The 27,499-nt window shown below is 39.6% G+C and overlaps 1 protein-coding gene across 1 annotated transcript; it reads right to left on the reverse strand.

Moving 5' to 3' along the window:
• Window positions 1-558: 558 nt before the first annotated feature.
• On the reverse strand, window positions 559-5,594 carry LOC104220515 (PHD finger-containing protein 1-like). Its single transcript, XM_009771399.2, has 6 exons — window positions 5,407-5,594; window positions 3,444-3,529; window positions 2,585-3,205; window positions 2,258-2,479; window positions 1,849-1,973; window positions 559-1,769 (listed from the first exon to the last, which is right to left on the reverse strand). Exons 1-6 carry the CDS (start codon window positions 5,407-5,409, stop codon window positions 1,546-1,548), a joined length of 1,281 nt encoding a protein of 426 aa, XP_009769701.1. The 5' UTR covers window positions 5,410-5,594; the 3' UTR covers window positions 559-1,545.
• Window positions 5,595-27,499: the final 21,905 nt, after the last annotated feature.

Raw genomic sequence — 27,499 nt, forward strand, 5'->3', positions numbered from 1 at the left:
AATAAATCTATCATGTGTAAAAAAAGAGGTAGGGTCATAAAACTAAAAACTAATTACCCCGAGCTTGGAAGGGACAAAAGAAAAAAAATTATTTTTTCTTCAATAATTTTTAATCTCTAATGAACCTCTCAGTAGGATTCGAACCAAGAAGAAGTTATGACCTTCTATAAAAGATAAAAGGACGAGTAGATTGTGTAGGATTCCCAAGAAATTCTTTGGGAAACAGATGATTAGTCATATGCTTCTCACGTTTCGTAACTAGCCGGGACATTGAGGAATATCCAAAAAGGCATTTCGGGAATCACCCTGATTTTATCTCTTTCATTTCGTTTGAAAAAAAGAAGGATCCCAAAGAATCGGTCTTTCTTTTCATTGTTGAATTTTTCTTTGATTAATCAATGTATGATATTCTAAATCCTCATTGGCTAGAATCTCTTACTTGGATGAAACTAGATCTTGTAGAATCATATCGAAAATGGTGCAAATATAAGTATCTATTAAGCTATTCTATGATTATTAAGTAATAAAATAAGTTGTGAAATTAATGTAATAATGATGTCAATGAAATTGTGTCAAACTTTCAAGGATATCGCAGATAAGAGTATTACATAAACAGAAAAAGAGAGAATTATTTCTCCTAGTTGATTACTTTAACATTTAGCAAATCTATCTATAGCTTAATTATCTCCTCTATATGAATAACCATAGAAGCGAACCACCCCTAAGTAGTTCATGGTTTGGTCACAGAGCCTACAAGAAGCAACTTGTTATGATCAATATTGATATGCGAGACATTATTGTTTAAGTAATTTCAATAAATTTTCATATTTTATTCTTGAATCAGAATAAATTATAAAGAATTAAACCTCGGCTACTTGAGTAAAACTTCCAAGCTAATAGTGGATAATGAAATGTGTTGAAAACTATAGTCTCAGGTTAAAATCCCAAACAGAAGCAAGAACGCAAGGTAATTTCTTCCTATCTGTTCAAGTCTTGGTGTACAGAGTTACCCTGTACTTGTGCTGATGGGAAGTAATAGGTAACCAGTCTTTGGTGCACAAAGTTTCACAGGACATTACTAGAAGTTGCTGCTTTCCACCCCCTTCTTAATTTTTCTCTACCTTTCTCTACTTAAATACCAAGCATATGTGTGCGACAAGGTTTGAACCCGTGAGATGCGCCTAACCCACAAATCACACATTGCATTCTTACCACTAGACCAAAGCCCTGTGAGTTAGCTTCCTCGCTTTTTTCACCAGGTTACTTACCAACAGTCCTTGAATGCATTCATGAGGCCACAAAATTTTCATTTCAGTCAAATAGTACAAAAATGAGCAGGCCATTATGCTCATTATTAAACTCCTAGGTTTTCAAACCTTTGTTTTGCACCAAGAAGAAATCAGTAGAATCGTCTGATACTAGATGAAGAGGTACCCTGGAAAGCAGGAATAGAGGCACAGGCCTGCCATTAGAAGAAACCTTGAAGAGATGAAATATAACCGAGGTATATCTATTGAAAAGCTAAAAGCTCGGAGTTCAGATGCTTCAGGAAGTGCTAGACGCAAGGCTTGCGCTATTGCTTAAAGGGTTAATAGGACTCTCTGCTCCCCAACTTTTGGCTTTCACAAGGTTTAACTTATCTTTGACATCCAAAACATTCCCTGGAGTTTGAAGCATCACAGGTTTAATCCCGTTCGATACCATTTGAGAGCTACTAGAATCCTGCTTTGCTCTAAAAACGCCCCATAAATAGTGTTTGCCTTGGAATCCTGCCAACCAGTTTTCTCAAGCAACTTAAATAAAAATTTCAGTGAAGCAGCGTTTATCAAATATCAAATAAAAACTTACTCCAGTGAAGCAGGGGCAGTTCCGTGGAAGTGAAAACCAATAGTTCAGCATTTGTCACAACTGCTCGGAGAGCAAGTTGTTCGCCAATCATCTCCTCAACCAAATGATCAAAATCCATCACATGTCTGTACTGAGAAAAAATAGAATGACAACAAGCGAATCTGATGGGAAAAAAAAAAGGCCAGGCCGGTGCACAAAGTATCCCGCGTTGACGTAGGGTCCAGAGAAGGGCGTTTTCTAAGGAGGTGTGATATAGGCAGCTTACCCTGATGCTTGCATCAGTGGCTGATTCCACTACTTGAACCCGTGACCTATAGGTCACACGGAGACAACTTGACCGTTGCTCCAAGGCTCCCTTTTAATCTGATGAAAAACAAAGTGTAAAATAGTGAAAATATAGAATAATTACCTCGCATCCAAAGGAAAGAAATACAATGCAATATTAGCATCAGAGGGTTCTGATGTGTTGAAACTCTTAGGCCATATATCAGATTTCGGAAGCATTTCCAGGTTAAGCAAAGGTGGAAATAATTTTGCTTCTTCAAAAACCTTTTGGCATGCTTTGACTGATAGGTGAGCTACAAGTCCGCCAAGTATCTCATACTTTTTGTTCCATATATAAAAACCACCCCTGCCAACAAAAATGCAAGAGAACAAAAAAAAATCATTCACAATAAAACAGGTCCATACTGATAAATAATCTCCCAAGCGAATAATACGTGAGATATCTCCTGACCTCCAACTAGGATCATAAACAGGCTGTGCTTGTTCCTGGACACCATGTATAAAATCTTTTGGCAGTTCGCCGTTCAAAGATTGAGAAGCGTCTCCATTTAGAGCAGTTCTATTTTCCGGTGTCGATCTCCTGTCTCTTTTTGATTCCCTTCCATGACAATCATTAGACGAAAATATACTCCCCTTTTCAGTGATGGCAGAACAATCACCCATTGCATCGAGCTGAGTATTTGCATCACGAGGTTGCTTGGAAATACAAGGTTGAAGACTTTGCCCAACCATCTCGGTCAGTGAACAATCAGTCTCTCTCTTCGACAACTTAGTTGGCAAGGCAGAAAGATCAGCTAATTGCATTCGTTCATTGCAAGCAGTTCTTGCTTGTAATTGCTCCGAAGAGCTAATTACTCGTCCTGTTACCTCTTTCTTATCTATCACATAAGTAGGATTATATTTCTCCTTCTCGCTAATCTTCCTACCTTTGCTATCACCTACTAATTGACTATGCTCTACCAAATCAATTTTGGGACATTTCTTGACATGTTTTGGCACCTTCATCTCACAATCATCACAAACCCAACAGACATATTCATCAAATGTTTCCGGAATTTTATCAAGGCAGTAGCTGAAGAGATAAAAGAAAACCGAGGATTAAAAAACAAAAGAAAGACATCTGAAAGATTAACCTAAAATCTTTATCCGTATTTAAAGACAACTAATGTATGTTCCAGCCATCAATTAATGCAAACCGGCAAACCAGAAATTTTCACGCAAGAGAGAACAAAAACTCAAAAAACAAAAGCTAATAAGAGACGGTAAAATCATTGAACTTTACAATGACATTTAGTAGTGTGTCAACTCACCGATGCACAGCAACTTCTAGACATTCTACACAGAAAACAAAGGCGTTAGAGAATCCTTTGTCACCACACTGTAGACATATTGTCACCTGCAGAACATGGCGAAATAAGTATGGAAAATACAGTTATAGGCAAAGCAATATACAACTAGTGGGTAGCTTCCACCTAGCTAGCATTTTTGCTTCGTTTGTATTGCAATTTGCACACTGTGCTTCTAGTTCGATATTGAGTAGGCTAAGTTCACCTTGCAGATAGTTTTTCTACGTGTTTTTCAAAAGTAAAAAGCGCAAAAAAGCGACAAGGTCTATGGAGCTTAAAACAAAAAGTGAGAAGGGACACACACGATTCTTTGAAGTAAAGCGCAAACTTCAGGAAAAAGCAATAAATGCCAAACATATATGATTTCGTACTATAACAATCAAATTGAAATTAATATACTAATTTTCTACCTAATATACAACAATAACGGTATTAATCCAACTTCTGAATGTTGATATTCAAAGAACCAACCAATCTCATTTGGATCACCTTGAACATCATTGTTAGAAACACATACTTCACTGAAGCATATGGCTTCGCTCGTGAAGCAAGAATCACTAGCTTCACATCATTTCATCTCTTTAAGCGATGAAGCGCTGGCTTTCAATTAGCACCAGTCTTTTTTTATTGCCACCACACCACTAGTTAAAGTGATTGCAAGCAGAGCTTTGGACACTTGGTTTCTTTAGTAAGTTAATCCAGCCAAGCTTGCACTATGCTTGGCATTCTTACAATTATAACCAGGTAAATGATTGTTCTATATGTTTTAAAAGACATTAGACCTTTTAATACGTTGAAGTAAAACAATTCATACACAATTGAAAAACATCTATCCATGAAAGTTCTTATTTTATCTAAACAATTTCACTATCCACAAACTACGTATAACAAGCAAAGAAAACATAGCAAACAGCCCGGGGCGGAGCTAGTAGGCATTTCGTCGAAAAATTATACTGAGCAAATAGGTGGAATTTTTTTGATATAATAAAAAAAAGGGCAGCCCAGTGCACTAAGCTCCCGCTATGTGCGGGGTCCGGGGAAGGGTCGGACCACAAGGTTCTATTGTATGCAGCCTTACCCTGCATTATAAATTGGTAATCCCCTTGAGACAAGGGAAAATTCTAGTGTAATGATAAAGGGGGTTCAAAAGTTGTTTTATGTCACAAGATCAACTCTATGACATTCTAATATTTTTTTTGAATCCCCTCATATAAATTTCTAACTCCGCCTTTGTTTAATCAGTGTATCGGGAAACAACAAATCACAAGTAAAAAGTTCTTTCACAACTGTCAATGAAGAGAATACACATTTCCTTCTCTGTGGTGAACCCGGTGGTATAAAACTAAATAAATTCCTGAAAGCCCAAAAATTTGTGATAATTAAATATACACATCATATTCCTGATTTTAGTTGCAAGAGCTCAAATCAACCACTGATGCTCGTGTTAGGGTTGTCTACATAACATACCTTGGGGTTGGCCCTTCCACGGACTTAGGATTGTGAAATAGTTAATTTAGAGTTGACTCTTAACTCTTAGGTTCCGTTTGGTACGAGGAATAAGGGATAACTAATCCTGGGATTAAATTTGGGATGAATTCATCCCAATTTTGTTGGGATAAAATTGCAGTATAACTAATCCCGTATCCTGAGATTGTAGTATTATTTCTATCTCTATGGGAGGGTGGAATAACAATCGCAGGATAACTAATCCTGGGATAACTTGTTTCCAACCCAAACAATCTCTTAATATTAGTTCTATCAAAATTTAGAGTATTAGCCGAAGTAATTACAATGCTTTCGTGCATCGAGCTGCCCTTTCAATACTCAGGACTTAGCAACTAAAAATCCTACATTGAGAACAAAATGAAACAAAGAGAAACAAATACTGAAGAGAACAAGAAAATTGTACAAGCACTTAAAAACATACCATGGTGGGAAGAAGTTTATGGACCCAGAAATAAATGCAGATAGGCAATGGAAATATGCGAACGAAAAGCTCATATATAATAAGAATTGAGGAAGATTCTGAACACAACAACTGCGTTTGTGTTACTTATTCGTCAACTCAACTCGCAAGTGTATGTATATTAGATGGTACTTGTAAGTACCATTGGAATTACCGGGTTAAAAATCGGTGTATTGGGTCAAACTTTGGCGGGTTAAAATAATTATATATGGAGACCTATACTAGGAGCAAGTGTACAAATAGACATTTTCCGGGATGTGAGCCAAATATATCCCTCTATTATGATAAAATATTTAAATATATCGTTATACTTTTGGTCCAAATACACCCTTGCCGTAATATTATTGGTTCAAATATACCCCTCTTCCGTTAAGTTTATCCAAAGTGGACATCCAAACCTACGTGACACTGACATTTGATGAGGTGAATGTCATATGGCATGCCACTTCAGCGCCCTTAATTCATATATAAAAGATTAAAATTTAGAATATAATATTTTTCATTGGTAAACAGTAATGGTGGCAATAGTGGTGGAGGGGAAGAAAATTTTAGTGGAGGAAAAAAATAGAAGGGAGGGGTAAAATGGGTTAGGGGCGCTGAGGTGGCAAGCCATGTGGCATCCACCTCATCAAATGCCAGTGCCACGTAGGACTGGATGTCCACTTTGGACAAACTTCATGAAAGGGGAATATATTTGAACCAATAATATAACGATAGGGCTATATTTGGACTCAAAGTATAACGATGAGTACATATAAATCTTTTATGATAGTAAAGGGGTATATTTGGCCCTTTTTCGTATTTAGAGATTAATCAGTATTTATTTTTTTCTGAATTTTAAATTAAAAATCAGAACTTCAAAATATTTTTGTCAACTGAAAAACTAAAATTTAAAACGCACTGAATAATTCCTAATTTACAGCCATTTATAGTGACTACCTGGTGTCAACCCTATAGTAACATCACTTAATAATATGATCATTTTGAATATGGGATTATAAATCGGAAGTTAAATAATGAGGAGAAGGCTTTAATTTATACTAGGGTTTACTTCATCTCAATTTAGTTTTTTTTTCTTCTATTTTTATTTGGAAAAGGAAAAACAAGATTGGGAAGCTAAAGAAGATAGATCGTACTCCCTTTAGAGCCTGTTTGGAAAGCGCCCTAAGAATTGGATTTGGGTGTAACTGGGTATAATTACACGGTTTTGTATGTTTGTCTGTACTTGGTCAATATGAAATTGGGTGTAATTGGAGAGGTGTAATTATACTCTCCAATTTTTAAGGGGAGGTGGGAATTGATGGTAATTACACCGCGAAATTATAATGTTACTTTCAAATTTTTCCCCTTTTTGTTTTTATTTTAATTTATTTTTTATAATTTTTTATTTTCATCATTTTAATTTCTTTTTTAATTATCAAATATATTTTTCTTTGTACATTATTTATCTTTTATTTCTCTACCTTTACTTCTTGTGATACCATGTAATTGCTCATATATTTTATTTTCTTCATTTAGCGTAACTGCATTATTATTCTAGTTTTTGAAACTACATCTTCTAATATTAGAATAATGAGTCATTAACAAACTTAACATATGATGAGTGATGTCATTAAATTAGAATTTCATTGTTGAATAAGGTTATAAACTTATTATGTTTCCTAATCTTCAGTTGTATTATAGTTTATTTTTATATGCTAAACTATTTTTTATTTTTTGGATTTTGAAATTGTGTTATATTTATGGTTTCAATTTATTTGTTTTAGCAGTATTGACTTGTTATTTCACATTGCATGTAGTTCATTTTTTTAGTTAGAATTGATAGATTAGTTTTGTTAAACATTTGAATAATGTTATGACGTTATATTTATAAATATTAATTTATTTTTATCAAACATGCATTCCATGATGTTCTTACAAGATGTATGTTTTTATAATTAATTAAAAAAATATTACTATTAATTTGGATAATATATATAAATTAATTAATTTTACAATATTAGTTATAAATATATGTTTTCTAATTAATGTATATTCAAGAAAATATATGCATCTTAAATGCCAAATCTAATATCATTTAAACTTATAAAAAATTATTTATAGGCATATATTTATAACATTAACTTTTAAGTTTTGATAATTACTTCATTTAAAATTTAATCTAACTGTGTAATTACATTTGTGCAGCCAAAAAATACGCTTGTAATTACGTTATGACAAACAAACAGGTCATCGTAATTACTATATTGTATAATTACTAGGCTATATAATTACTACTCTAATAATTACACCAATTCCAATTATCAAGTGGCTTTTCAAACATACCCTTAGTTCAATTCATGTAAAATTACTTTTTTTGGCCATTTAAAAAAGAATGACTTGTTATTAAATTTGAAAATAATTTTTGCAAACTTTCACTTTACCAGTAAAGAGAAACTTTTTAGCCATGCAAATGTTACGTATCTCTAAAATCACAAGATTCAAAACTCTTATAATTGTTATGACATGTTTAAGATCATAAGCTCCAAAAATCTTTCTTTCTTAAATTTTTTGCTTAGTCGATAAATTTCACATGATTGATGAGGAGAGAGTATGATTTTAAAATATTTTTTAAAATGAGGAGAAAAAACCTCAAAGATAATATTTTCGAGACGTCCCAAAAATATTTTTTTGACCATATATGTCCTAACCGAAAAATTGAAATGTCACGACCTAGTTTCTCCCCCCGTGAACTGTCGTGACGACACTAGTCTCTACGACTAGGTAAGCCTAATATTGCGGAAATAAAATGAAAACACAAAGATAACAGCTAACAGATATAATTAATAAGCGAAAACGGTGCCATCCAACATATACAATAATCCTCTTCCCCAAAACCCGAAATGTCGCAATGTCACAAGCTTCTAAGAGTTTCCAATTGCTCTATACATTCATGACTGAAGAAAACAAAGGGGAAATTAGCACAAGGGGATGGAAGGGGACTCCGAGGTCTGCGGATGCGGGCAGATGTACCTTGAAGTCTCCTGAGGCAGCAACCACGCAACTAGACCCAAGGTTGATAGCTAGTACCTGGATCTGACACGGAAAACATGTGCAGGAAAGACATCAGTACACTACAACGGTACCCAGTAAGTGCCAAGCCTAACCTCGGTCGAGTAGTGACGAGATTAGGTTAGTGCCCTACTGGTATAAATATAATGAGATAAAACTGAAAGAAATTTTACAGTAAAATAAATACGGAAATCTAACAGGAATAGAATTCAATGGAAGCCAACAGCTCAGAACACAGTAATAGCAACAGGGGATCTCCCGAGATACCGTCCCGTAGTCCCAAACGTAAATGTGCATTACTGGGGGATTTACCGTAATATCATTCCGTAGTTCCAAAGTAAATATGCAGTACAGTGGGATCTCCCAAAATATCGTTCCGTAATCCCAAAGTAAATATGCAGTACAGGAGGATCTCCCAGAATACCATTCCATAGTCCCAACGTAAATATACAGCTCAACCAATATAACAACAGTTACAGCAAGGAAACCTACAGTTTAGACTGATTTCACATCAAAGAAAATATGTAATTTCACTAAACATGTTGCACAGAGTTCAAATTGGCAGTTAAAACACGTAGGCATGCTTTTCTAATCTAAACAAAGTAGTTACATATGCTAGTGTAGTTTAAACAAGGAGAAACAAGTTATGACTTAGTGAAAAATGGAGTTTTACAACAAATAGCCTGTGTACGTACTCGTCACCTCACGTATACGGACGCTCATATATCAAACAATACCAAATCTTAAGGAGAATTCCCTCACACAAGGTTAGGGAAGCCACTTACCTCGAACCAAGCTTAAATCAATCAGTAATAATGTCCTTTCCACGAATATCTGGCTCCGGAAACCCAAATCTAACAAAAATTATGTTACACCTTGTGTATTTGGCGTTATCATGCTGTAAAGGGGCTAATTCGATTGGAATATAATTTCTATAAAATATTTAAATTATGCGATAGTTATACATTAAGATTGGAAGTCATTCGAGTTGTGATTAAAAATTCGACAAAGATCGCCGCAAGTTATGGGTTTTAAATTTCACTGAAATTTGGATAAAATGTTGATGAGCTTTTCTCTCAATATGCTAGGTATTATGGTGTGTTCTACCCACCTAATCGAAGGTCTATGAGTCTAGTTTTCAACGCAACAAACCGTTTGTTAATACGACTTCGGAGTAGAGAGATATTAAAATTTTCGTATAGGGGTGCACAATGTTACGGGAATAGTGTGCATAGTCGGTTTTGGTTAAATTTTTTTTTTATTTAAGTCAGTTTTAAAACATAACCCCTGCATTTTATCCTCTCCAAAACAGAACCTAAAACCTAGGGATTTCCTCTCAAACTCCTCCCATCCATCTAGCCAATCATAACAACAATTTAGTCATCCTCAAGATAGAGAACACCATGGTAGCTTCGGAATCGTGAATTCTTCGGTGTTTCACTTTTCGTAGGAAGACTCCGCCTTAAAGTAATCTCGAATTTAAAGTAATTCTGGTCACATAAGGTATGATTTAACTTCCTCTTTGATCTTTGTAAACTTCTACCATAAGAATTCTTAAGAAATAATTGAAACCTCTATAGAAATGTTCTTGATTTTTTTTAAAGAAACCTCTCTTAATATGACTTAATTGTTGGAGCTGTTTTATATGGTTTTATTGTGTTGTTTGGATCTGTGAAGACATGGATGGAATCATGTCGATGAGTAGATGTAGTAAAGTAAAAATTTGGTGGTGTGTTGGGGGGAAATTAATCTACAAAAGAGTCTACAAATTCATGCCCGCAAGTTGTTCGCTTAAATGTCTAAATGAAGAATTATATAAGATATGAGCTTGAATTTGATATTGAATGGTTCGTATTATGTAGGAAATCATTCCTAAGGCTTTCGAGGTCTTGGAAACCGTATATAACTCCATCGACAAGGTATGTAGGGCCTTCGCTATACTTTTCGGCATGACTAGAATTCGAATATACGTTTATCGAATTGTTTCGTCGGATTTGAGTTATTTCACCTTCAACTTATAAAGATGCTTAGACCTGATCCTTTCTCATAGATTGCTTACTTCAGAGAATATCTATGAATTCTCGATTTTCCTTGTTCCTTGCTTAAAAAGAACTAGAGCCTTTTTACTCGTTCTCCTTTCGACGTTCATATAAATCATGAATAAGTAACACTTACTTCAAAGGTACTCATAATACATAACTCTCATGTTCTTAGTACTTGTTGGATCGTAGTTGAAAAATTAAATATTTTAGCGACAACCATGATAGTCGGGGAAAATTATGATAGGCCACTTCGACTCTTCTTAGAATACGTCTTTTAAGGTTAGTTTTGCATTGCACTTATATAATTCATGATTTAATGTATGTATGTATTTACTTTCATTACCGAGCCGCACTATAGACGGCCGGGTATGACACCTATTGTGTAACCACTGATCAGTTGGGATTACCGAGCTTCACATGGCCGGGTACGATTCTACCGAGCCTTTATTATGGCAGGGTATGCTATGGATATTGTAGCCCCACAGAGGGATTTATTATTATATAATGTAATATATTATAAGTAGCGATAGTGAGCGACGATTCCACGAGCATACATTTATATCCATGTTGAATTTTAGTTTCCTATCGAGGCTAGTTTCAGAATTCAAATTGTCTCTATATCTCTTCTCTTAATAATTACATTTTTCATGTTACACTTATCGCCCTACATATTCAGTACATATTTTGTACTGACGCCTTTTTATGCGCTGTGTTCATGCCCACAGGTTCGGATAGACAGAGCGGCGTGCCTCCTCTGTAGGACCCCCAGGATCAGCGTTGGGTTTCGCACTCCACTTCTTCGGAGTTGCTGACTTTGAGTCCATAGGTACTATTACAGATGTATATGAGTAGTTTTGGGCATGTTGGGGTCCTTGTCCCGGCCTGTTGAGATTGTCTTACACTCTTAAAGCCTTGCAGACTAGTGGTCATTGCATGTATATTTTTTTTGTATGGCCCTATCGGCCTTCTGGATAGCTGTCATACTGTTGTTGTAGCCTTGTTGGCCTAAGTTATATATATATATATATATGTGTGTGTGTGTGTGTGTGTGTGTGTGTGTGTGTGTGTGTGTATGTGTCGTTTTGTGCTCTTCTGCCTGCAGGTTATTATATTTTAGATCATATCTCATGGTTGGTTCGCTCGGGCCTTCGGGCATCGGGTGCCAGCCACACCTCCCAAGATTGGGGTGTGACAAACTTAGTATCAAAGCAGGTCAGTCCTAGGGAGTCTGCAAGCCGTGTCTAGTAGAGTCTTGTTTATGGTGTATTATGCACCACACTTATAAACATGAGGCTATTGGACATTTAGGATTATTACTTTCTTCTTGATCTAGATCGTGCAATAGTGCCTAATCATAAGTGTTCATTCCTAATTCTCTTTTTGTTTACCTTCTCAGTGATGCCTAATACTATGAGATGACAAGTGGCTATGAAATTTATTTAGAGGTTAGATGAGGAGGCGTGAGAGGGCACAAGTCAGGTCCCACCTGCTAATGTAGATCAACATGAGCCACAGAATGAGGCTGATTCTCAGGCTTCCGGGGCAGCACCCTCACCACCCCGGAAGGGCGTAGAGGAGCTAACGTACCTCCAGTCCCTCTCCTAGTTGTTCCTGATCAGGACCTAGATATGCGGAGTGCTGTACAATTGCTGACTCAAATAGTGGCCTTCCAGGCCCAACACCAAACCTTCGGTATTGCTGATAGGTCCGTGAGTGCGAGAGTTTGAGACTTTATCAACTTGGATCCTCTAGTATTTACAGGGGTTGATCCTAATGCTGACCCACAGGATTTTCTGGATCTTATGCAATGGACCTTACAAATTATACATGCCACAGATGTTGAGTCAGTGGAGTTTACTTCTTATAGACTACGTGCTATTGCTGTGACATGGTATGAGACTTGGAAGCAGACTCGAGGGCCTAATGTGCCGCTAGTGACATGGAGGGAGTTCTCTGAGGCATTTTTACAACAATATTTGCCAATTGAGCTTCGAAGAGCCCGATGAGATAGGTTCTTACACTTAGAACAGGGTAATATGAGCGTTTGGGAATATAACATGCAGTTCAACTCTTTGGCTAGGTATGCTCCTACGATTGTTGCTGATATGAGTGATCGGGTACACCAGTTTGTTAGTGGTTTGGGGGCACACTTGATAAATGAGTGCACTACAGCTTCTCTAAACCAAGGAATGGATATGTACAGGGTCTAGAGGATCACAAGAGGCAACAGCGAGCCAATCGAGAGCATGATAGAGACCAGCAGAAGAGGGCACGGTTCATAGGTAACACAAGAGAGTTTCGAGATAGATTTAGGCCACAATTTCCTAGGCGTCCATCTTATCCGGTAGCCAGTGCACCACCACAGTTTCAGGGACAGCGACATGATCGAACCACTTATTCTGGTCTAGGTTAGAGTTCACGGACCCCGGGTCCACAGTTTAGAGGCGAGTTCAGTCAGATGAGGCCTCAGTTTCCCAGATGTGATCGATGTGGCTGAAATCATTTTGGACCATGTTGCCAGGTTTCTGATGCATGTTATGCATGTGGACAACCAGGTCATATTATGAGACATTGTCTGATGACAGGCGGAGGAGGTATGGCTCAGCCAACGGCATCTGCAGGGGCTTCTTCTTCTTCGGTACGTCCTCCTCGGCAGAGTATGCAGACATCAGCTAGCAGGGGTAGGGGAAGAGTTGGAACTTCTGGTTCAGGAGGTCAGCAAAATCGCATATATGCTTTATCGAGTCGTCAGGATTTAGAGTCATCTCCGGACGTGGTTACAGGTATACTATCCGTCTTTTCTATCGATATGTATGCCTTGATAGATCCTGGTTCTACATTGTCGTATATCTCCCCCTTCGTTGCTAGTAAATGGGATAGAGAGCCTGAATTATTGCATAAGTCATTTGAGGTATCTACGCCAATGGGTGAGTCTGTTGTAGTTAGACGAGTATATCAAAGTTGCGACGTGAAAATTCATGACCGCCATACGTTAGCTGATTTGCATGAGCTAGAAATGGTTGATTTTGATATCATTATGGGTATGGATTGGCTGGCTTCTTGTTATGCCAATGTAGATTGCTGGACAAAGATTGTTCGTTTTAATTTTCCAAGTGAGCCTATTATTGAATGGAATGGTGATGCTGCAGCGCCTAAGGGGAAGTTTATTTCTTACCTTAAAGCTTGAAAGATGATTTTGAAGGGGTACATCTATCATTTGGTACGAGTGTATGATATGGAGGTGAAATCTTCAACCCTTCAATCGGTTCCCGTCGTGAATGAATTTCCCGATGTATTTCCTGATGAACTTCCTGGTCTTCCTCCCGAAAGAGAAATCGACTTTGCTATTGATGTGCTTCTAGATACTCAGCCAATATCTATTCCTCCATACAGAATGGCTCCTGCTGAGTTAAAAGAATTGAAAGCCCAGTTGAAGGATCTTCTGAATAAAGGCTTTATCAGGCCCAGTATTTCTCCCTGGGGTGCACCAGTGCTATTTGTTCATAAGAAGGATGGTTCATTAAGAATGTGTATTGACTATCTTCAGCTCAACAAAGTGACTATCAAGAACAAGTACCCCTTACCCAGAATTGATGGTTTGTTTGATCAGTTGCAAGGTGCCAAGTATTTCTCAAAGATTAACCTTCGATCCGGCTATCACCAGTTGCGAGTTAAGGAGAGAGATATCCCGAAAATGGCTTTTCGGACTAGATATGGCCATTATGAATTCCTTGTGATATCTTTCGGTCTTACTAATGCGCCAGCAACTTTCATGAATTTAATGAATCGGGTTTTCAAGCCATTTCTAGATATATTTGTAATTGTTTTCATTGATGATATTATGGTCTCGATCAGAAGCAGAACATGAGGATCATTTGCGTGTGGTGTTGCAGACTTTGAAAAATTAGAAATTATATGCTAAATTCTCCAAATGTGAATTTTGGTTGAATTCAGTGGCTTTCCTTGGGCATATCGTTTCCGGTGAAGGTATTAAGGTAGATGGTCAGAAAATTGAAGCAGTACAAAATTGGCCTAGACCCACAACTCCTACGGAAGTTCGTAGTTTCTTGGGCTTAACTGGTTATTATCGGAGATTTATGGAGAACTTCTCTTCTATTGCTGCTCCCATGACAAAATTGACACACAAAGCCGTTAAGTTCCAATGGTCTGATGCATGTGAAAGGAGCTTTCATGAGTTGAAAAAACGCTTAACCTAAACATCTATTCTAGCACTTCCTGAGGGATCTGAAGGTTATGTGGTATATTGTGATACATATAGGGTTGGATTGGGATGTGTTCTAATGCAGCATGGAAAAGTTATTGCATAAGCTTCGAGGCAGTTGCGGAAGCACGAACACAATTATCCGACTCATGACATTGAGTTAGCAGCCGTTATATTTGCCTTGAAAATATGGCGTCATTATCTTTATGGTGTTCATGTGGATATCTATACAGATTACAAAAGTTTACAATATATATTTAAGTAGAAAGAGTTGAACTTGAGACAAAGGAGGTGGCTTGAATTGCTGAAGGACTATGATATGGATATTTTGTACCATCCGGGCAAAGCGAATGTGGTAGCTGATGCGTTGAGTCGCAAATCCATGGGCAGCTTGAAGCATGTAGAAGCTGGGAAATTATAAATGACTAAGGAGATATATCGATTGGCCAACCTGAGTGTGCAACTATATGATACAGGTGACCAGGGTGTAGTAGTCCAAAATATTGCGGGGTCATCACTAGTAGATGAGGTAGAAATGCGTCAATTTGAGGATCCGAAGCTAGTCAAGATTAAGGAGAGCATCCCTTTTCAGAAGAAGCAGTTGTTCGAGCAATCTGATGATGGAATTCTAAAATATAAGGGCCGATGGTGTGTACCTAATGTTGGGGAGCTTCGTAAGCAAATTATGACAGAGATGCACCAGTCTCGGTACTCAGTTCATCCTGGTTCAACTAAAATGTATCATGATCTTCGTTAGCTATACTGGTGGAACGACATGAAGAAAGATATAGCCACATTTGTGACTCAGTGTCCCAACGGCCAGCAGGTTAAAGCCGAACACCAGAAACCTGGAGGGCTACTTCAAAATATTGAGATTCCAGCTTGGAAATGGGAATCGATTAATATAGATTTCATTACAGGATTGCCCAATTCTCGCCGGAAGTTCAATTCAATTTGGGTCATTGTGGATAGGCTGACGAAATTAGCTCACTTTCTCCCAGTTAGGACCACCTATTCAGCTGAAGACTATACGAGACTGTATATCAAGGAAATAGTTCGGCTACATGGAGTTCCGCTTTCTATTATATCTGACAGAGGTGCCCAATTTACAGCTAATTTCTGGAGGTCTTTTCAAGAAGGTTTGGGTACTCTTGTTAACCTTAGTACAACCTTTCATCCGTAGACCGACGGATAAGCCAAATGCACTATTCAGACGCTCGAAGAGATGTTGTGAGCTTGTGTCTTAGACTTCAAGGGAAGTTGGGAAGATCATTTACCGCTTATTGAGTTTGCCTACAATAACGGTTATCACGCTGGTATTCATATGACACCCTATGAGGCACTATATGAGAGGAAATGTAGATCTCCTATTGGCTGGTTTGATGTTGGCGAGACAAAGTTACTAGGACCCGAATTGGTACAGCAAGCTGTAGAAAAGGTAAAGTTGATCCAGGAAAGGTTGCGTACAGCTCAAAGTCGACAGAAATCATATTCAGATAGCCGACGTCGAGACTAGGAATTTGCTATGGCAGACTGGGTATTCTTGAAAGTGTCGCCTATGAAGGGTGTAATGAGATTTGGCAAGAAGGGAAAACTCAGCCCTAGATATATCGGGCTATATCAGATTGTTCAGAGAATTGGGAGAGTAGCCTACAAACTTGACTTGCCATCGGAATTAGACGCAATCCATCAGGTATTTCACGTTTTCATGCTTCGCAAATATTTAGGTGATCCTTCTTGCATCGGCCCTATTGAGGATATTCAAGTTACCGAGGACTTGTCATATGAAGAAATACTTGTTGCCATTATTGACCGTCAAATCCGTAAGTTACGGACTAAAGAGGTAGCCTTAGTAAAAGTACTTTGGAGGAACAATAATGTAGAGGAAATGACATGGGAGGCCGAGGAGGACATGAAGTCCAGATACCCTCATTTATTTGAGTCTTCAGGTGATATGCTTGAGACAAATATGGCAGGTGTTGCACATATATCAACCAGTGATAGTTGAGGTAATTAAGTTATGGCTAACCTTCTTATTATCATTATTGTATAAGTAAACGGCCGTGTGGGACCAAGTTGATATTAATATGATGATGTGTAGCCCTGTGTGGCCTTAGATATGTATGTTTGGGCTGATGACAGGGTTTGGATAGTCCTATTTACAGGGGAAACTCTGGCAATTTTTTTTTTTAAAAATAAAAATTCAGAGGTTAGGTTAACCGCTAACATTCGAGGACGAATGTTCTTAAGGAGGGGAGAATGTTACACCTTGTGTATTTGGTATTATCATGCTGTAAAGGGGATAATTCGATAGGAAGATAATTTCTATGAGATATTTAAATGATGTGATAGTTATACATTAAGATTGGAAGTCATTCGAGTTGTGATTAAAAATTTGACAAAGATCGCCGCAAGTTACGGGTTTTAAATTTCACTGAAATTTGGATAAAATATTGATGAGCTTTTCTCTCAATATGCTAGGAGTTATGGTGTGTTCTACCTACCGAATTGAATTTCTATGAGCCTAGTTTCCAACACAATAAACTGTTTGTTAATACAACTTCGGAGTAGAGAGATATTAACATTTTCGTACAGGGGTGCACACTGTTACGGGAATAGTGTGCATAGTCGGTTTTGGTTAATTTTTTTTTATTTAAGTCAGTTTTAAAACATAACCCCTGCATTTTATCCTCTCCAAAACAGAACCTAAAACCTAGGGATTTCCTCTCAAACTCCTCCCATCCATCTAGCCAATCATAACAACAATTTAGTTATCCTCAAGATAGAGAACACCATGGTAGCTTCGTAATCGTGAATTCTTCGGTGTTTCACTTTTCGTAGGAAGACTCTGCCTTAAAGTAATCTCGAATTTAAAGTAATTCTGGTCACATAAGGTATGATTTAACTTCCTCTTTGATCTTTGTAAACTTCTACCATAAGAATTCTTAAGAAATAGTTGAAACCTCTATAGAAATGTTCTTGATTTTTTTTAAAAGAAACCTCTCTTAATATGACTTAATTGTTGGAGCTGTTTTATATGGTTTTATTGTGTTGTTTGGATCTGTGAAGACATGGATGGAATCGTGTCAATGAGCACATGTAGTAAAGTAAAAATTTGGTGGTGTGTTGGGGGGAAATTAAGCTACAAAAGAGTCTACAAATTCATGCCCGCAAGTTGTTCGCTTAAATGTCTAAATGAAGAATTATATAAGATATGAGCTTGAATTTGATATTGAATGGTTCGTATTATGTAGGAAATCATTCCTAAGGCTTTCGAGGTCTCAGAAACCGTATATAACTCCATCGACAAGGTATGTAGGGCCTTCTCTATACTTTTCGACATGACTAGAATTCGAATATACGTTTATCGAATTGTTTCGTCGGATTTGAGTTATTTCACCTTCAACTTATAAAGATGCTTAGACCCGATCCTTTCTCATAGATTGCTTACTTCAGAGAATATCTATGAATTCTCGATTTTCCTTGTTCCTTGCTTAAAAAGAACTAGAGCCTTTTTACTCGTTCTCCTTTCGACGTTCATATAAATCATGAATAAGTAACACTTACTTCAAAGGTACTCATAATACATAACTCTCATGTTCTTAGTACTTGTTGGCTCGTAGTTGAAAAATTAAATATTTTAGCGACAACCATGATAGTCGGGGAAAATTATGATAGGCCACTTCGACTCTTCTTAGAATACGTCTTTTAAGGTTAATTTTGCATTGCACTTATATAATTCATGATTTAATGTATGTATGTATTTACTTTCATTACCGAGCCGCACTATAGACGGCCGGGTATGACACCTATTGTGTAACCACTGATCAGTTGGGATTACCGAGCTTCACATGGCCGGGTACGATTCTACCGAGCCTTTATTATGGCCGGGTATGCTATGGATATTGTAGCCCCACAGAGGGATTTATTATTATATAATGTAATATATTATAAGTAGCGATAGTGAGCGACGATTCCACGAGCATACATTTATATCCATGTTGAATTTTAGTTTCCTATCGAGGCTAGTTTCAGAATTCAAATTGTCTCTATATCTCTTCTATTAATAATTACATTTTTCATGTTACACTTGTCGCCCTACATATTCAGTACATATTTCGTACTGACGCCTTTTTATGCGCTGTGTTCATGCCCACAGGTTCAGATAGACAGAGCGGCGTGCCTCCTCAGTAGGACCCCCAGGATCAGCGTTGGGTTTCACATTCCACTTCTTTGGAGTTGCTGACTATGAGTCCATAGATACTATTACAGATGTATATGAGTAGTTTTGGGCATGTCAGGGGTTTTGTTCCGGTCTGTTGAGATTGTCTTACACTCTTAGAGGCTTGCAGACTAGCGGTCATTGCATATATATATTTTTTGTATGGCTCTATCGGCCTTCTAGATAGCTGTCATATTGTTGTTGCAGACTTGTTGGTCTAGGTTATATATATATATATATGTGTGTGTGTGTGTGTGTGTGTGTGTGTGTGTGTGTGTGTGTGTGTCATTTTGGGCTCTTCTGCCTGCAGGTTATTATATTTTAGATCATATCTCATGGTTGGTTCGCTCGGGCCTTCGGGCATCGGGTGGCAGCCACACCTCCCAAGATTGGGATGTGACAAACTAATTACATAACATAAATATAGCTACAAGAAGCTAATCTAGCTAACGAAATCAAATCTAAGGCAAGAAATTAGAAGAAAAAAGCCCAAAAAGCCTCCCCGGGCACACATCTCGGAATCGGATAAAAGTCACAAAATACGAACACCCATTCACTCATGAGTCTAACCATACCAAATTTAATCAAATCCGCTACCAAAATCTTGATCAAACCCCAAATTTCGGCCTAAGAACTTTTCTCAAATTTCTCCAATTTTCACCCCAAATTCGAAATTTAACGATAGATTAGTGAGATATAACCAAGATCAAGTTAGAAATTGTTACCCAATTGATATCTCTGAAAATTCCTCAAAATCTCATCCAAATCTGATTTCCCAAACTCAATTTTTGATAAAAATGGCTAACCCTCGATTTTTGAAATGTTTATACTGCCTGCCAAGATTTCTTCATCGCGAACGCGACGACTCCCTTGCGTTCGCGTAGGGTAACACTTTACTGTGACGATCCGGCCAGTCGTCTCATGAGTTACCGCTCTGTTTCCCCTCATTTCTGCTTCTTATTGCTTTGTCTATCGGTTCTATGAGTGATCAGGTTGGTTGGCTCAGGTTCAGAAAGGATATGGTAAGGTTTGAGACACTTAGTTTCTTTTGAGGAATCTTAAGTTAGAAAAGTCAATCGGATGTTGAATTATGTGTTAGAGGGATCAGATGTGAGTTTCGATGGTTCAGATAACTTTGGGAGGTAATTTGGGACTTAGGAGCATGATCGGAATGTATTTTGGAGGTCCGGAGTAGATTTAGGCTTGAATTGACGAAGTTGGTATTTTGGCGATTTCCGGTTGATTGGTGAGATTTTGATATAGGGGTTGGAATGGAATTCTGAGAGTTGCAGTAGTTCCGTTGTATCATTTGGGATGTGTGTGGGTAAAATTTCAAGTCATTCGGATGTGGTTTGGTTGGGTTTTTGATCAAAAATGTAATTTACAAGATTTTGGAATTCTTAGGCTTGAATCCAATGCGAATTTGGTTTTTTGATGTTATTTTGAGCATTCCGAAGATTGGAACAAGTTTGAATGAGGTTATGGGATATGTCGGCATGTTTGGTTGAGGTCCTGGGGCCTCGGGTGAGTTTCGGGTGGTCAATCAGACCATTTCATGATGTTTGGAATTGCAGAAAATTGCAGATCAGTATTGTAAAAAAATGACCTTTGCATTCGCGAGTGGGTCCTCACGTTCACGAAAGATCAGTTAATGAAGGCTGGGATTTAAGCCTTCGTGTTCACGAGGAAGGCTCCGCATTTCGAAGGGCTGGGTGTTAGGTCATCGCGTTCGCGTGAAATAGACCGCGTTCGCGTAGAGGAATTTGGTCTGCTGGACTTGAGGTATTTTATTCAACATGTTCATTAGAGGGGTAATGCGATCGCGAAGAGCGGTCTAAGGAAAGCATTGCGTTTGCAGTGCGAAGGCCACGATCGCGAAGAGTAATATTTGGTCAAAGTTGATTTGTGCTTCGCGAATGCGAGGCGCTGACCGCGTTCGCGAAGAAGGATTTCAGGCCTGGACAAAATGTTTAAATAGTCGCCTTGTCCGCGAATTTGGGATTTATTTCCTCCATTGTTGAGCCTATTTAGAGCTTTTTGAAGAGTATTGAAGAGGGATTCAAGGGGAATCACTTAGAGGTAAGATTCATGGACTTAAAACTCGATTCTAATGTGAAATCTACCTAATTAATCATGGAAATTAAGCCTAAAATGGAAGAACTAGGGCTTGAAATTGGAGACCTAGAAATTTGGGATTTGAGGGGTCATTTATGGTTGAATTTTGATGCTTTTGGTATGTATTAACTCGGGGAGCGATAAGGAATCCATTGATGTGACTTTTACCGGAATCCGAGACATGGGCCCGGAGGTCGAGTTTTGATGATTTCGGAATTTGTGTTGTATATTGATTATTTTTGCTTGGGATTCGTTCCCTTTGCATATTTTGACATTGTGATTCTGATTTTGGATAGATTCGACGCAAGTGGAGGCCGATTCGAGGGGCAAAGGCGTCACGGGCTAGAGATTTGACAAGATTGAGGTGAGTAATGATTGTAAATAATGTCCTGAGGGTATGAAACCCCGGATTGCACATCGTTCTGCTATATTGAGGTGATGCACACGCTTGATGACGAGCGTGGGATCGTGCACTGTTGGGGATTGTGACTTAGTCCATCCCGAATGACTATTTTACCGCATATTTAACTGAAATCTATTTGTGTACATCATGTTTTAGGCTGAATGCCATATTTGAGCCTCCTGCCAATTATTTGAACCCTTCGGGGATTTTTATTGATATTTCCTCATTGTTTTGACTTTATACTTGAACTCAGTCATGCTATATTCCACTATTTTCATAACTCAGCCATGCTTACTTTGTTTTAACACTTTGCCCGAGTGGCTTGTGAGGAATTTGACTGAGTAAGGCCGAGGGACTATGTCGTGAGGAAACATTTGGTTATGAATATGAGGCCGAGGGACTGAGATATGTACACCATGAGGTGGCTTGTTGATATGAGGCCGAGAGCCTAGTGATGATGCCATGAGATGGCTTGATATAGCGCTTGGGCTGTAAGGGGACCCTTGAGCAGTCTACACACCCCTAGTGAGCGCGGGTACCTATTGTGATGTGAGAGATAGCCCAAGGGGCTGGTATTGTTGACATTGTAGCCCAAAAGGCAATCCTTTATGTGCTTATATGTCTTATTTGTCTATCATTTACCTGTTTAATCGTTGAATAGGCATTTCTTGAAGTTTAAACTGAACTTATACAATTTTTCATATCTTTACTGAACCACTATTCTTACATGTTTTACTGATTCATTATAGCCTATAATGTGCCTTACGTGATTTCATGCTTTTAGTCTTTATTTATGATTATTACTCACTGAGTTGGAGTATTCACTTTACTCCCTGCACCCTATGTGCAGATTCAGGCATATCTAGTCCCGTTCCCGATTGTTGATCTTTCCAACTCAGGCGGATCCAAAGATCCTCTAGGTAGCTGCCGGCGTTCGCAGCCCAGAGCTTCTTCCCTATCTTATTTCTCCTTGTTTTATTTTTTTGGTATTAAACTCTGTAGACTTTTTCTGAGTATTCTTCCAGATTTTTAGATGCTAATGATAAGTGACACCCCGGTATCGGGCTGTGTTGGGTTGTATTCCACAAATTATGCTATTATCTGCTACTTAGAGATTTTATTTATTATTCTTTAGACTTATTTCTTACGGTTTAACTGTTAAAAATTGAAGTGGGAAGTGTCGCTTGGCCTCGTCTTCACGAGAGGCGCCATCACGACCAAGTCCGGGTTTAGGGTCGTGACAAGTTATTATCAGAGCCTAGGTTACATAGGTTTCACGAGTCATGAGCAGGTTTTGTAGAGTCTCGCGGATAGGTACGGAGACGTCTGTATTTATCCTCGAGAGGCTGCAGAACCTTTAGGAAAAACTTCATATTCTTGAAATTCTTGTCGTGCAAATTATTGATCCAAGTACTAAACTTCTACTATTCTATTCTCTCACAGATGGTGAGGACACGCAGTACCGGTCAGGATGGGCGACCACCAATACCACCAGTTGTGGCCACTAGAGGCCGAGGACGCGGTCGTGGTCGCGCTAGGGGAAGAGGTGTTGCCCACATAGCAGCTAGGGCAGCACCTGCAGATCCACCAGCCACCCTAGTTCAGGATCAGGTCCCAATTATGGATGCACCAGCTCAGGCACCAGCTGTGCCCATTGTGATTCCGGGTCTTCAGGAGGTCTTGGCTCAGATTCTATCAGTTTGCATTGGCCTAGCTTAGGCGGTTTCAGCCACTATAGCCGCAACTACTTTTCAGGCCGGGGGAGGCAATCAGACTCCCGCCACTCGCACACCTAAGCAGGTCGTGCAGGGACTTCAGACACTAGGGGAACATCCAGCCTAGCAGGTTGCAGCTGCTTAGGACTATGTAGTTCTTACCATGCCAGAGGGTGAGCAACGTAGGTTGGAGAGGTTTGGTAGACTTCAGCCTCCGACCTTCAGTGGTGCAGAGGGCGAGGATTCCCAGGGTTTATTGGATAAGTGTCAGAAGATGCTTCGTACAACGGGTATTCTGGAGACCAGCGAGGTCGCTTTCACTACTTATCAGTTTTCGGGAGCTGCATTCACTTGGTGGGAGACTTTTGAGAGAGGTAGGCCTGTTGGTGCAACACCCCTTACCTGACAGCCGTTCTCCATTCTCTTTCTGGAGAAGTATGTGCCGCAGTCTCGTAGAGAGGAGCTGCGTAGAGAATTTGAGTGGTTGCGTCAGGGAGAGATGACTGTGATGCAGTATGAGATGAGGTTCTCCGAGTTAGCTCGTCATGCTATTTGGTTGGTTCCGACAGATAGAGAGAGGGTTAGGAGGTTTGTTGATGGCCTCACTTATCAGCTTCGTATTCTCATGACCAGGAAGAGGGTGACTGGTGCTTTCAAGGAGGTTATGGATATTGCCCATGAGATTGAGTCTGTTCGTCGCCAGGAGCGAGGGGAGAGGGAGGCCAAGAGTCCTCGAGGATCTGGTAGCTATAGTGGTGCTCCTTCAAGAGGTCAGTTTCAGTACGGCAGAGGCCGTCCATTCAGGCATGCTCAGCCAGCTCACCCAGGTTATTGTGGGGCATTACGGGTCATGGTTCTCATCAAGGCCAGTCATCACTTAGTGCCCTTCTAGCTCAGAGTTCTTCCCGTGTTCCATCAGGTCAGGGCTCTTCTATGCCAGGTGTATTTGCTAGTCACTCCGGTGCAAGGGGTTCCCTTCAGTCCCCTTCTCCAGCACCTGGGAGTTGTTATGAGTGTGGAGAGATGGGTCATATGTGGAGGCAGTGCCCTCGTCGTCTTGCGAGCTCATCTCAGTAGAGGAGTCAGCCATTGGATTCAACTCTAGTTACTTCATCATCACCCACCCAGCCAGCTAGGGGTGGAGGTCAGTCAGCTAGGAGTCTCCCCAGAGGGGGAGGTCGATCAGGCGGCGATCAGTCCCGTTTCTATGCACTTCCAGCTAGACCCGATGCTATTGCTTTCGATGCTGTCATTACAGGTATTGTTTCAGTTTGCCACAGAGATGCTTCTATATTATTTGATCCCGGTTCCACCTTTTCTTATGTATCATCATACTTTGCTCGTTATTTGGGTACGCCTCATGAGTCTCATGTTTTACCTGTTCATGTATGTACCCCGGTGGGCGATACTGTTGTTGTAGACCGTGTGTACCGGTCGTGTGTGGTGACTATTGGGGGTCTGGAGTCCCGAGTGGATCTTTTATTATTGTTTATGGTAGATTTCGATGTTATTTTAGGCATGGATTGGCTATCTGCATGTCGTTCTATTCTGGACTGTCATACTAAGACAGTCACATTGGCAATACCGGGTGTGCCACGGATTGAGTGGCGAGGTGTGACTGATTATGTTCCTAGTAGATTAATCTCATTCTTGAAATCCTAGCATATGGTTGGGAAGGGTTGTCTTTCATATCTAGCCTTTGTGAGGGATGTCGGTGTTGAGACTCCCAGTATTGTTTCTGTTCTAATTGTGAAGGATTTTTCCGATGTGTTTCCTGTAGACCTGCCGGGCATGCCACTGGACAGGGATATTGATTTTGGTATTGACCTGGTGCTGGGCACTCAGCCCATTTCTATTTCGCCATATCGTCTGGCACTAGCGGAGTTAAAAGAGTTAAATGAGCAACTTCAGGAACTCCTTGATAAGGGGTTCATTCGGCCTAGTGTGTCACCTAGGGTGCGCCAGTTCTATTTGTGAAGAAGAAGGATGGCACTATGAGGATGTGCATTGATTATAGGCAATTGAACAAAGTAGTAGTTAAGAACAAGTATCCTTTGCCTCGCCTTGATGATTTATTCGACCAGCTTCAGGGAGAGAGAGTGTTCTCCAAGATTGATCTTCGTTCAGGTTATCACCAGTTGAAGATCAGGGACTCGGATATTCTTAAGACAGCTTTCAGGACCCGATATGGTCATTATGAGTTCTTGGTGATGTCTTTTGGGCTGACCAATTCCCCAGCAACGTTCATGTATTTGATGAACAACGTGTTTTGGCCTTATCTCAACTCATTTGTCATAGTATTCATTGATGACATTCTGGTGTATTCGCGTAGTTAGGAGGAGCATGCGGAGCATTTGAGAGTTGTGTTGCAGAGATTGATGGAGGAGAAACTTTATGCAAAATTCTCCAAATGTGAGTTTTGGCTCAGTTTAGTGGATTTCTTAGGGCACATGGTGTCCAGTGAGGGTATTCAGGTTGATCCGAAGAAGATAGAGGTGGTTCAGAGTTGGTCCAGATCGGCCACAGCCACAGAGATTCACATCTTTCTTGGTTTCGTGGGTTATCATCGTCGGGTTGTTCAGGGATTCTCATCTATCACATCGCCCTTGACCAAGTTGACTCAGAAGGGTGCTTCATTTGTATGGTCGGACGAGTGTGAGGAGAGCTTTCAGAAGCTCAAGACAGCTTTGACCACAACTCCAATGTTAGTTTTGCCATCAGCTTCAGGTTCATATACCATGTATTGTGATGCTTTAAAAGTTGGTATTAGTTGTTTATTGATGCAGGAGGGTAGAGTTATTGCTTATGCTTCTCGTCAGTTAAAGCCCTATGAGAAGAACTACCTCATTCATGATTTGGAGTTGGTGGCCATAGTTCACGTATTGAAGATTTGGAGGCACTACCTGTATGGTGTGTCTTGTGAGGTATTTACTGATCATCATAGCCTCCAGCACTTGTTCAAGCAGAAGGATCTTAATTTGAGGCAGCGGAGATGGTTGGAGTTTCTAAAGGATTATGATATCACTATATTGTATCATATGGGAAAGGCCAACATGGTGGCCGATGCTTTGAGCTGAAAGGCGGTAAGTATGGGGAGTTGGGGAGAGACCTCTTGCAGTTGATGTTCAGGCCTTGGCCAATCAGTTAGTGAGGTTAGATATTTCGGAGCCTAGTCGGGTATTGGCTTGTGTGGTTTCTCGGTTTTCCTTATATGATCGCATCAGAGAGTGCCAGTATAATGATCCACATTTGCTTGTCCTTAAGGATAGAGTTCAGCATGATGATGCCAAAGATGTGACCATAGGTGATGATGGGGTGTTGAGGATGCAGGGCCGGATATGTGTGCCCAATGTGTATGGGCTTCGGGAGTTGATTCTGGAGGAGGCCCATAGCTCGCGGTATTCCATTCATCCGAGTATTGTGAAGATGTATCAGGATTTGAGGCAACATTATTGGTGGAGAAGAATGAAGAAAGACATTGTGGGATTTGTAGCTCGATGTCTCAATTGTCAGTAAGTGAAATATGAGCATCAGAGACCGGGTGGTTTGCTTCAGCAGATGGATATTCCAGAGTGGAAGTGGGAGCTGATCACTATGGACTTTGTAGTTGGACTTTCACGGACTTTGAAGAAGTTCGATGCTATTTGGGTGATTGTGGATCAACTGACCAAGTCTGCGCACTTCATTCCTGTATGTACTACCTAATCCTCAGAGCAGTTGGCAGAGATCTATATCCGAGAGATTGTTCGTTTGCATGGTGTCCCAGTTTCCATCATTTTAGATAGGGGAACTCAATATACTTCGCAGTTTTGGAGGTCTGTGCAGCAAAAGTTGGGTACTCAAGTCGAGTTGAGCATAGCTTTTCACCCTCAGACGGACGGGTAGTCCGAGCGCACTATTAAGATATTGGAGGACATGTTACGTGCTTATGTCATTGATTTCGGAGGGTCATGGGATTAGTTTCTACTGTTTGAAGAGTTTGCTTATAACAACAGCTACTAGTCGAGTATCCAAATGGCTCCGTATGAGTCTTTTTATGGGAGGCGGTGTAGATCTTCAGTTGGTTGGTTCGAGCCCAGTGAGGCTAGGCTATTGGGGACAGACTTGGTTCAGGATGCTTTAGAAAAGGTGAAGGTAATTCAAGAGAGGCTTCGTATAGCGCAGTCGAGGCAAAAGAGCTATGCTGATAGGAAGGTTCGGGATGTGTACTACATGGTTGGCGAAAAGGTTCTGTTGAAGATTTCGCCCATGAAGGGTGTTATGAGATTTGGGAAGAAAGGTAAA

The sequence above is a fragment of the Nicotiana sylvestris genome, chromosome 4, assembly GCF_000393655.2.
Source record: "Nicotiana sylvestris chromosome 4, ASM39365v2, whole genome shotgun sequence".
Classification (NCBI taxonomy): Eukaryota; Viridiplantae; Streptophyta; class Magnoliopsida; order Solanales; family Solanaceae; genus Nicotiana; species Nicotiana sylvestris.

Excerpts from the sequence above, each read along its gene's own strand:
- LOC104220515 (XM_009771399.2), bottom strand. Across the intron at positions 3,206-3,443 it reads CTAGAAGTTGCTGTGCATCG|CTACTGCCTTGATAAAATTC; the intron begins GTGAGTTGACAC and ends TTATCTCTTCAG. Across the intron at positions 1,770-1,848 it reads ACTGCCCCTGCTTCACTGGA|GATTCCAAGGCAAACACTAT; the intron begins GTAAGTTTTTAT and ends ACTGGTTGGCAG.